The sequence below is a fragment of the Thalassophryne amazonica genome, chromosome 2 (genome assembly GCF_902500255.1).
Source record: "Thalassophryne amazonica chromosome 2, fThaAma1.1, whole genome shotgun sequence".
In the NCBI taxonomy this organism is placed as follows: Eukaryota; Metazoa; Chordata; class Actinopteri; order Batrachoidiformes; family Batrachoididae; genus Thalassophryne; species Thalassophryne amazonica.
In genome coordinates, this window is record NC_047104.1 from 69355090 (window position 1) to 69367169 (window position 12080).

A 12080-nucleotide genomic window follows, 5' to 3' on the forward strand; every position below is an offset into this window, starting at 1 on the left:
CTTTCAATTGATGGGATAAGAAAAGTGACCAAAATATCAACATAAACTTGTGCATTTATTGGTGATGTAATGACAGCCATCTCCCAGTGCCTTTACCTGACATGCATTCCCATATCATCAATGACTGTGGAAATTTACATATTCTCTTCAGGCAGTCATCTTTATAAATCTCATTGGAACGGCACCAAACAAAAGTTCCAGAATCATCACCTTGCCCAATGCAAATTCGAGATTCATTACTGAATATGACTTTCATCCAGTCATCCACAGTCCACGATTGATTTTCCTTAGCCCATTGTAACCTTGTTTTTTTCTGTTTAGGTGTTAATGATGGCTTTCGGTTAGCTTTTCTGTATGTAAATACCATTTCCTTTAGGCTGTTTCTTACAGTTCAGTCACAGACGTTGTCCAGTTTCGTTCATTTGTTTGTTGTGCATTTTCGATTTTTGAGACATACTGCTTTAAGTTTTCTGTCTTGACGCTTTGATATCTTCCTTGGTCTACCAGTATGTTTGCCTTTAACAACCTTCCCCTGTTTGTATTTGGCGCAGAATTTAGACACAGCTGACTGTGAACAACCAACATCTTTTGCAACATTGCATGATGATTTACCCTCTTTTATGAGTTTGATAATCCTCTCCTTTGTTTCAATTGACATCTCTCATGTTGGAACCATGATTCATGTCTGTCCACTTGGTGCAACAGCTCTCCAAGGTGTGATCACTCCTTTTTAGATGCAGACTAACGAGCAGATCTGATTTGATGCAGATGTTAGTTTTGGGGATGAAAATTTACAGGGTGATTCCATAATTTATTCCTCAGAATTTAATGAGTCCATATTTTTTTCCCTCTGCTTGGTCTAAAAAAGTAACCGTTACTGACTGCCACAATTTTTTTTTCCTGATTTCTTATAGTGTTTCTTAAAGCCAGAAAGTTGCCATTTGAAATGACTTTAGTTTTGTGTCATGTCTGTGATCTGCTTTTTTTCTACAAAATTAAACAACTGAATGAACATCCTCCGAGGCCGGTGATTCCATAATTTTTGCCAGGGGTTGTAGGAATTTGACTGATGCATTGACTCCAGCCTCAGACCACTCCTTGTGAAGCTCCTCCAAATTCTAGAATCCACTTTGCTTGTGCATATGCCACATTTTCCTTACAATTTTCTTACGTTTTCTTTGATACATTACTCTGAACATCCATCCAGTTTTGCAGTTACCTTCCATTACCTTACCGTCCTTGTGGGAGCTTTTTCTGGATCATTGTCAAGTCAGCAGTCTTCCAATGATTAAGGTTGTGTGTACTGAACCAAACTTAGATTCATGGAATTTATACTGCATAAATATCAACATTAAATGACAATTTTGATACTTTTTTAATGAAGCTGTAGGCCATAAGTGAGTTTAAAAAGTTTATGTAATGAGTCTAGCGTATATAAATTTTTTATTTTCTGAAAAACCTGACACTTTTATTTCCACAATGGAAGTGAACCAGGATAAGCACACATCTGAACATTAGGTGGTCTTCACTGTACAACAGACTGTCATGGACAACTGAAGCCCCAGAGAATTATCAGGTTTAAAGTCATTTAGCATCAACTCTCAGCAGGGTGTATTCTGGCTGTCAGCAGTTGGAACATTAACCAATTGTAACTGGACAACACAAACACACTAGACCAGACTGTAAAGGGTTTTTATTAAACAGCAAGTTGCTATTTTTTCCATTCCTTCCTATCCAACATTTAGCTTCACATTAGTTCATAAATCCTATTACTCCAAAAGAAAGGCATTAGCTATTCCCCTTATGCTTTTCACTGGGCAATGTCCTGGCTACTTTCGCCCATTCTGGTCATCCACACAAATTCAAGTATCAAAAGTGCATTATTGCAATACTGTCCTGCTGAAAATGCAAAATGCTTTAAATACTATAAAACTGCAAAAAACAAACAAACAAACAAAAACAAAAAAAAAAAACTCCCATCAGTACATACAATGTCAGGTGAGGGGAAGTTATCAAGATTTCCAGTTCCTCTCAGTGCTCCATGTCTCAAACATGAGTGCCCACCTCCCACCCTCACTGTTCATCTTAGAAACAGTTCAAATATTTACATTTTTAATCCCATTAAAATGTAAAAAAAAAAATAATAATAAAGCGAGTGCACTGTGCCACATGGTTAAATTTCAACAAAGCTCATCCATTTTGTGCTGCTGTGACCTGCATCGTGGCAAAGTCCTCATCATCCTCCAGGCTGCGCTTCCGGCTTCCTATTAAAAGAAAGAATAACTGAATTTACTCAACACGAGACAGTTCTTCCTTCATAAGTAGATGTGTGTCAAGGTGCAAAGAAGACCACAATCACTAAATAGAAATTTAACATGCCAGCGTGAGTGAGGTTATTCATTTTCACATCTTGGACACTGAAGAGTAAGATAAATGCATTAAAAAAAAAACAATACTAAAATACCCCGGGCCATATATATGCACTATATATATCCACTGCAGATTTTTCATGCATTTTACTGCATGAAATAAGTATTTTATACAATAGACAAACAGACCTTAATATGTGGTACAGAAACATTTGTTTACAATTACAGAGGTCAGCTGTATCCTGTAGTTCTTGACCAAGTTTGCACACTGCAGCAGGGATTTTGGTCAACTCGTCCAAATATAGATCTTCTCCAGATCTTTCACGTTTCGAGTTTCAGCTCCCTCTAAAGATTTTCTATTGAGTTCAGGTCTGGAGACTGTCTAGGCCACTCCAGGACCTTGAAATGCTTCTTATGGAGCCACTCCTTAGTTGTCCTGGCTGTGTGTTTTGGGTCATTGTCATCCTGGAAGACCCAGCCATGACCCATCTTCAGTGCTCTTACTGAGGGAAGGAGGTTGTTTGTCAAAATGTCACGCTACATGACCCCATCCATCCTCCCTTTAATACAGTGCAGTCGTCCTGTCCTCTTTGCAGAAAAGCACCCCCAAAAATGATGTTTTTACCCCCATGCTTCACAGCTGGGACAGTGTAATTGGGGTGGATCTCATCCTCCAAACATGGCAAGTGGAGTTGATGCCAAAAAGCTCTATTTTGGTCTCATCTTTTTTGGACCACATGACCTTCTCCCATGCCTCCTCTGGATCATCCAGATGGTCACTAGGAAGGTCTTAAAACAGGCCTTGACATGTGCTGGTGTGAGGAGGGGGACCTTGTGTGCCCTGTAGGATATTAAATCATGATGGTATCGTGTGCTACAAAGGTAATCTTTGCGACTGTGGCCCCAGCTGTCTTCAGGTCATTGACCAGGTCCTCTCATGGAATCATCCTTACCCCACGAGGTGAGATCTTGCATGGAATCCCAGATCAAGGAAGATTGACAGTCATCTTGTGTTTCTTCCATTTTCTAATTATACTCAACAAAAATATAAACGCAACACTTTTGGTTTTGCTCCCATTTTGTATGAGATGAACTCAAAGATCTAAAACTTTTTCCACATACACAATATCACCATTTCCCTCAAATATTGTTCACAAACCAGTCGAAATCTGTGATAGTGAGCACTTCTCCTTTGCTGAGATAATCCATCCCACCTCACAGGTGTGTCATACCAAGATGCTGATTAGACACCATGATTAGTGCACAGGTGTGCCTTAGACTGCCCACAATAAAAGGCCACTCTGAAAGGTGCAGTTTTGTTTTATTGGGGGGGGGAGATACCAGTCAGTATCGGGTGTGACCACCATTTGCCTCATGCAGTGCAACACATCTCCTTCGCATCATCCGTGACGAGAACACCTCTCCAACGTGCCAAACACCAGTGAATGTGAGCATTTTCCCACTCAAGTCGGTTACGACGACGAACAGGAGTCAGGTCGAGACCCCGATGAGGACGACGAGCATGCAGATGAGCTTCCCTGAGACGGTTTCTGACAGTTTGTGCAGAAATTCTTTGGTTATGCAAACCGATTGTTCCAGCAGCTGTCCGAGTGGCTGGTCTCAGACGATCTTGGAGGTGAACATGCTGGATGTGGAGGTCCTGGGCTGGTGTGGTTACATGTGGTCTGCGGTTGTGAGGCTGGTTGGATGTACTGCCAAATTCTCTGAAACGACTTTGGAGACAGCTTATGGTAGAGACATGAACATTCAATACACGAGCAACAGCTCTGGTTGACATTCCTGCTGTCAGCATGCCAATTGCACGCTCCCTCAAATCTTGCGACATCTGTGGCATTGTGCTGTCTGATAAAACTGCACCTTTCAGAGTGGCCTTTTATTGTGGGCAGTCTAAGGCACACCTGTGCACTAATCATGGTGTCTAATCAGCATCTTGGTATGGCACACCTGTGAGGTGGGATGGATTATCTCAGCAAAGGAGAAGTGCTCACTATCACAGATTTAGACTGGTTTGTGAACAATATTTGAGGGAAATGGTGATATTGTGTATGTGGAAAAAGTTTTAGATCTTTGAGTTCATCTCATACAAAATGGGAGCAAAACCAAAAGTGTTGCGTTTATATTTTTGTTGAGTGTATTACGCTAACAGTTGTTGCCTTCTCACCAAGTTGCTTGCCTGCTGTCCTGTAGCCCATCCAATTCTGCAGGTCGACAATTTTGTCCCTGGTGTCCTTAGATAGCTCTTTGGTCTTGGCCATGGTGGATAGGTTGGAGTATGATTGAGTATGTGGACAGGTGTCTTTTATACAGGTAACAAGTTCAAACAAGTGCAAACAGGAGGGCTTCACAAAGAAAAACTAACAGGTCTGTGAGAGCCAGAATTCTTGCTAGTTGGTAGGTGATCTAATACTTATTTCATGCAATAAAATGCAAATTAATTATTTAAAAGTCACACTGTGATTTTCAGAATTTTTTTCCCTCTCTTTACCCCTCCATTCTTTGTAGGTGGGAAAACTTACAAAATAGACAGTATCAAATACTTATTTGGATCACTGTGTAAATAAATAAATAACACACACACATATATATATATATATGTTTGTGTGTGTGGGGGGGGGGGGGGGGGGGGGGGGGGGGGGGGATCGGGAGGTCTGGGCGGCTTTGCTTGAGCTGCTGCCCCCGCAACCCGACTCCGGATCAAGCGGAGGCAGATGGATGGATGGATATATAGGGTGTCCCAAAAAAAATATACATTTAAAACACTCGGTTTGACCCTTAAATGCTACAAACTTAATCACTTGTGTTTCTTTTTTACTTGCAGAGACCCTGATGTTTATGTTGATGCATTGAAAGAAACCACCTGCCGAGAAATCCAAAACATTCCTCAGGACACTTTCGCCAAAGCATTTGCAGGCCATAATTGGCCAACGCGGGGCCTACATTGAACATGTTGTCCAAGAGACTGACAAAATGCAGGGCCAATATCGACATTGGTATGAAAAACTTCAACCTTTCAGCTTTCTATCCAGCCATAAATTGATTTCCTGGACATATGCTTTGACCATTTTCTTTGCTGATAAAATGTTGCATATATATATATATATATATATATAACAAACATATGAATGAAGTACAGTTCAAAAATGGCTGTAAACATTTAAGCCTCTTTCACACCGGCACAAACAGAGTAGCGTTTTGTTGCGTTTACAGGACGCCTGAAATGCACACTTACTCTGCATTTTTCCTGCGTATCTTGAGAGAGAGAGATGTCTCTGTATTTGCGCTTTTTTTGAGACCTGCTGTTTGTGTGTCTACAACCCCTGGCAAAAATTATGGAATCACTGGCCTCGGAGGATGTGCATTCAGTTGTTTAATTTTGTAGAAAAAAAGCAGATCACAGACATGACACAAAACTAAAGTCATTTCAAATGGCAGCTTTCTGGCTTTAAGAAACACTATAAGAAATCAGGAAAAAAATTGTGGCAGTCAGTAACAGTTACTTTTTTAGACCAAGCAGAGGGAAAAAAAATATGGAATCACTCAATTCTGAGGAAAAAATTATGGAATCATGAAAAACAAAAGAACGCTCCAACACATCACTAGTATTTTGTTGCACCACCTCTGGCCTTTATAACAGCTTGCAGTCTGAGGCATGGACTTAATGAGTGAAACAGTACTCTTCATCAATCTGGCGCCAACTTTCTCTGATTGCTGTTGCCACATCAGCTTTGCAGGTTGGAGCCTTGTCATGGACCATTTTCTTTAACTTCCACCAAAGATTTTCAGTTGGATTAAGATCCGGACTATTTGCAGGCCATAACATTGACCCTATGTGTCTTTTTGCAAGGAATGTTTTCACAGTTTTTGCTCTATGGCAAGATGCATTATCATCTTGAAAAATTATTTCATCATCCCCAAACATCCTTTCAAATGATGGGATAAGAAAAGTGTCCAAAATATCAACGTAAACTTGTGCATTTATTGATGATGTAATGACAGCCATCTCCCCAGTGCCTTTACATGACATGCAGCCCCATATCATCAGTGACTGTGGAAATTTACATGTTCTCTTCAGGCAGTCATCTTTATAAATCTCATTGGAACGGCACCAAACAAAAGTTCCAGCATCATCACCTTGCCCAATGCAGATTCGAGATTCATCACTGAATATGACTTTCATCCAGTCATCCACAGTCCACGATTGCTTTTCCTTAGCCCATTGTAACCTTGTTTTTTTTTCTGTTTAGGTGTTAATGATGGCTTTCCTTTAGCTTTTCTGTATGTAAATCCCATTTCCTTTAGGCGGTTTCTTACAGTTCGGTCACAGACGTTGACTCCAGTTTCCTCCCATTCGTTCCTCATTTGTTTTGTTGTGCATTTTCGATTTTTGAGACATATTGCTTCAAGTTTTCTGTCTTGACGCTTTGATGTCTTCCTTGGTCTACCAGTATGTTTGCCTTTAACAACCTTCCCATGTTCTTTGTATTTGGTCCAGAGTTTAGACACAGCTGACTGTGAACAACCAACATCTTTTGCACCATTGCGTGATGATTTACCCTCTTTTGAGTTTGATAATCCTCTCCTTCGTTTCAAGTGACATCTCTCGTGTTGGAATCATGATTCATGTCAGTCCACTTGGTGCAACAGCTCTCAAAGGTGTGATCACTCCTTTTTAGATGCAGACTAACGAGCAGATCTGATCTGATGCAGGTGTTAGTTTTGGGGATGAAAATTTACAGGGTGATTCCATAATTTTTCCTCAGAATTGAGTGAGTCCATATTTTTTTCCCTCTGCTTGGTCTAAAAAGTACCCGTTACTGACTGCCACAATTATTTTTCCTGATTTCTTATAGTGTTTCTAAAAGCCAGAAAGTTGCCATTTGAAATGACTTTAGTTTTGTGTCATGTTTGTGATCTGCTTTTTTTCTACAAAATTAAACAACTGAATGAACATCCTCCGAGGCCGGTGATTCCATAATTATTGCCAGGGGTTGTATTTTCTGATGTGCATTTTAACGAATGAATCCCTGCCGGCTCATGCACACACGCCAAGCTGTGTGGATCATTTATCACAGACTCGCGCACATTGGATCACACGCGCTGCGTGGATCAAACATGTTCACATGCGAATCTGAAACCTTTTCACACGCAAATCTGAAACCTTTTCACACTTGAAGTCAAGCTTCTGTAAACTGCTGCCTGGTTTGCACAAACCTCCTATAAAGCCTCTCCTTCCACAGCAGCGCTCACAAACCAGCTTCTGTTTCTACCAAGTAACTTTCAGAGCCACTGATTCAGTTTCTACACTGTACAGCTGTGTAGATTTGCATGCAGTAGCTCAGTGTAGCGCAGACTTACATGCAGAAGCACAGACTTGCTTAAAACAGCGTGCTTTATTCGTCCAGTGCTCTACGCAGAAAAAATTAAGCATGTTTAATTTCTTCTGCTTACTGCTGTGTTGGGGAGCAAAAACTCAGCGCTGAGCTGCGTAGAGCTGCATAACTCAACGTAGTAGGTACGCCACAATGCGCAACTCTACATTTGCGCTGGTGTGAAAGGGGCTTTAGGGCAGTGATTGTGAACACTGGGGGCACAAAAACTAAGTGCTGTTAAGGTGCTAAAGGAGGAGGAGGTTTATTAGGTTGTTTGTTGTTCAGCGGTGGGGGGTATCCATGGGAGTTTGCAGTCCGTATGGCCCAGGAGATGAAGCCGTTTGTCAGCCTGCTGGTGTGGGACTTTGTCGTCCTGTAGCGTCTCCCGGAGGGTAACAGGTCAAACAGGGGGTAGGCAGGTGTGAGGCCTTGGTTCTCCTAAGGCAGCAGTATGTGGCAAGAACTTCCATGCTGGGTAGAGGGCAGCCGATCACCTTCAGGGAAGCATTTATGACTATCTGCACCACCTTTCTGTCCTCGGCTGTGGAGCCTGCATACCACACACCCAGACAACATGTCAGTATACTCTCCACCAAGGAGTGATACAAGGCCAGCAGTAGCTTCGTGTCCAGTTTGATCTTCCTGAGGACACACAGGATGTGTAGCTGCTGTTGAGCCTTCTTAATGTTGGCGGTCCAGGTGTGGTCTGTGGAGATGTGGGTGCCCAGAAACCTAAAGGTGGTGAGTTTCTACCTGTTCTCCATTTATTTGCGGGGGGGGGGGGGGGGGGGGCTTTTGTGTTATGAACGTTCAGAGTTAGGTTGTTCTCCGAGCACCATAGCGACAGTTCCTCTACCTCGGCCCTGTCCACTGTCTCATCCCCACTGCACGAGTCCAGCCGCTGCGGTATCATCTGCATATTTTGTAATGTGGGTGGTTGGGTGGGTTGGAGAACAGTTGTAAGTGTAGAGGGCGTATAGTAGAGGGCTCAGAACGCAGCCTTGAGGGGAACCAGTGCTCAGTGTGAGTGTGAAGGAGTGGTGGGGGCCAAGTCTCACAGACTGTGGGCAGCTCGTCAGTAAGTTTTTAATCCAGTTACAGGTGAGGAGGGGGATCTGTACTTTCAGCAGTTTGGTGATGAGAATGTCCAGTACAATGGTGTTAAACACTGAGCTGTAGTCCACAAAGACCATCCTCACATAGCTCTGTGTGGAGAGTGAGGGTGTTGGCATCCTCCATAGACCAGATTGCCCTGTAAGCAAACTGGTGGGGGTCAAGGGAGGGAGTCTCTGATGTGCTGGGAGACTTATCTCTCCAGGCATTTCATGATTATAGACATCAGGGAGATTGATCTGTTATAATTCAGCTCATCTATGGCAGCTTTTTTGGGGATGGGACAATGGTGGAGGCCTTTAGACATATGGGAACAATGGCATGTGTCAGGGAGAGGTTGAAGAGTATGGTGAGGATCCTTGCCAGTTGGTCTGCACATGCTTTAATCACTACCCCCCGGGATACTGTCGGGGCCAGCAGCTTTGCATGCAACTGCTCCTCACCTCATGCTAAGAAGCTGCTTAGATCCTATGCCAGTGTGCTGCTGACGCTGGAGGATGTTGTGGCGGGGGTGGGGGTGGGGGGGTGGTGCCTTTGTCACTGGTTAAGGCCTGGATGCCCCTCCACATCTGACATGGGCTATTGTCTGTCAGGTATCCCTGCATTTTTGTTTTGCAGGAGTCCTTGCTGAGGTCTTGCGGTTGGTTGCGGTACGTGATGGTCAAGTGGTTAAGCGTTAGGTTTGAGACAAGAGGATCCTTGACACAAATCCCAGCCTGACCGGAAAATCACTAAGGGCCCTTGGGCAAGGTCATCAATCCCCTAGTTGCTCCCGGTGTGTAGTGAGCGCCTTGTATGGCAGTACCCTGACATCTGGGTGAATGTGAGGCATTATTGTAAAGAGCTTTGGGCATCTGATGCAGATGGAAAGGCGCTATATAAATGCAGTCCATTTGGTTCCCTAGCTGGGCTAGCAGGCCTGCCTGGCATCTGCGCTTCTGCTTCCTCTCCCTGCACCACCTCTGGTGCCTGCTAGGCCCGATAACAAACCACATTATCTCCTGAAAATAGCGTATTCTGACATTTTTCCAATGTAAGAAATCCATCTGTGTGTCCAGGCAGTTTGTAAAAACAGCGTCACGGAGATATTCCACGTGCACGTTCACAGCGAGTTTCAGGGTGAACTGTGTTGCCTCCTGTCTGTAAATCCAAACCTTGACTTTCGAATGGAAGCTCAGAAGCTTCGTTATCAGACATAGCAGCATTTGTTTCACTCTGTCAGCCATTGGGATGTTTCTGCTTTTCCTAAAATGTACATCACACGCAGAGAAAGAGTGAGAAGTTTTGAGTCAGTGCACCTGCTGACTCCAAGCGAGGAATAATTAGCAATAAAAATATCAGTCACCACCAGTGTTGCCACAGTTACTTAGAAAAAGTAATCCAATTACTGATTACTCCTTGAAAAAGTAACTTAGTTACTTTACTGATTACTCAATTTCAAAAATAACCAAGTTAGATTACTAGTTACTTTATTAGTTGCTTTCAGCATCTGACAACAACACCCCCTGCCACCTAAATATGAAAATAACCCATTTTGCAAATACTCACTTTATAGTCTCCCTTTCTTGACTTCAATGAAGATACTTGTTTTATAAAAAATAAAAGAGACATCTTTCTTGACCTCATACTTAAATTATGACAGCACTGTAACAGTAAAACTTGCCATTTCTAACCTACATTGTTTATAAATTCATGCTAACATTTTTCTAACATTTACATTCTAAAGATTTTAGTTGTTGAAATTCTTATTACTGTAAGTAGTAGTAGTTAAAGGCTTAAAAAGTGGACCTTTAATCTAGGGATGCTGGGGGGGGGGGGGGGGGGGGGGGGGGCTGCATCCCTGCCCCGCTCCATGCCCTGCCCCTTTTCCTTCTGAATTTGCCCCTGTTTTGGCGTTTGAACAGAAGAATGGATAACGTTTATTTATGCAGAAAACATGATCAGATTGGCAGGTAAGAAATTTTTATCAGTTTTTTTTTTAGTTCATTTTGTCCTCAGAAAGATTGTTTCGCATTTGGGTGGAAAAAAGTATTAGTTGTTAACGCATCACGGATCAGCTGTTTTTAGCAAGGACACACAGAGTGGCTCAGAGTTTTAAATAAAGGGGGGAAAAAAAGAGCGCAAAAAGGTCTTTGTAAAGCGCAGTGCAAGTGTGCTGCCATCACAGCGCTTTGAGAGAGGACGACTGTTTTTCAACTCAGAGAGGCTGCTGAAAACAGATGAAATGCTCACAGCTCACTGAAAGTGGGCAGTTCAGTTGAACGCAGACCCTTTGCCCACGGGCCAAGTTTAATGCTGCGAGTGACCCGCCAGTAATGCACAGTGACTTGGAGAAGTAACTTTAATCTGATTACTGCTTTGGAAAGATTGACGTGTTAGATTATTAGTTATTGAAAAAAGCGGTCAGATTAGAGTAACGCATTAATGGCATCACTGGTCACCACTAATTTATTACCGCATGTGCACGGATAGACTTACAATCAATTTGGGAATGTTCATGGAAACTATTCTTTGACTTGTCTTAAAAAAAACAAAACACACACACAAAACCGTAAAAGTAGTGATTTGTATTAACAGAGACATGATTGGACACGTGGCTGAACCAGACTGGGTTGAGAATGTACAAACCTGGCATCCCAGCTTGTAAGAATGGCCTTCCCAGCTGCATTGGAGACATCATTTTAATGGTCAGTTTGGCTAAGTAGATTGCTTCATATTCCTAGAAAACAAACATTCATGATCACAGCAGTTAACACATGACACTCATGTACAGTACTCATGTTGACTGTACAGTCAACAGTATGGGTTGTATAGCAGGTAATCAACTAACAAACTTTATTGGTTAACACTTTGGATTTTTGTGTCAATCACACTCGAATAAAGTTATTTTCTAACTTCTTAGTTTAAGATGTTTTCAGCCATAAGTTATGTCTAATTAAGGGTGTGGCTAATTTGACTGACAACAGCTAAGCCAAGTCAGACTCTCAAAGTGTTTGTCACTCAAAGGCCACTTGATGGGGCTGCTAGTTGTTGTGGCTAAGAAAACCCTGTTGCAATTTTCACATTGAATGAAATTTTGTTTTATTTACTGTTGTATGCTAATGCCATTAGCACTTTTAGCAGCTATTGGTAGCTTCATTGGATAAGTCCTGTTAATGCACAATTACTGAGAAAGTAAAGCCTTGGTTCCACTGAATAATGAACGATG

The 12080-nt window shown here is 42.3% G+C and overlaps 1 protein-coding gene and 1 long non-coding RNA gene across 4 annotated transcripts in view; one reads left to right on the forward strand and one right to left on the reverse strand.

The window, feature by feature from the left end:
* LOC117525549 overlaps positions 1 to 12080 on the forward strand; it is a 38082-nt gene that overhangs the window by 13107 nt on the left and 12895 nt on the right. The gene's annotated exons all lie outside the window — the stretch shown is intronic.
* Positions 1679 to 12080, reverse strand: part of styx (serine/threonine/tyrosine interacting protein) — a 44878-nt gene continuing 34476 nt past the window's right edge. For all 3 annotated transcript variants that reach the window (XM_034187412.1, XM_034187419.1, XM_034187404.1), the window contains 2 exons: positions 11501 to 11591; positions 1679 to 2264 (listed from right to left, as the gene is read on the reverse strand). In XM_034187412.1, coding sequence (XP_034043303.1) covers positions 2191 to 2264; positions 11501 to 11591 — 165 coding nt within the window. In that variant the 3' untranslated portion in view covers positions 1679 to 2190. The remainder of the gene's footprint in view (positions 2265 to 11500; positions 11592 to 12080) is intronic.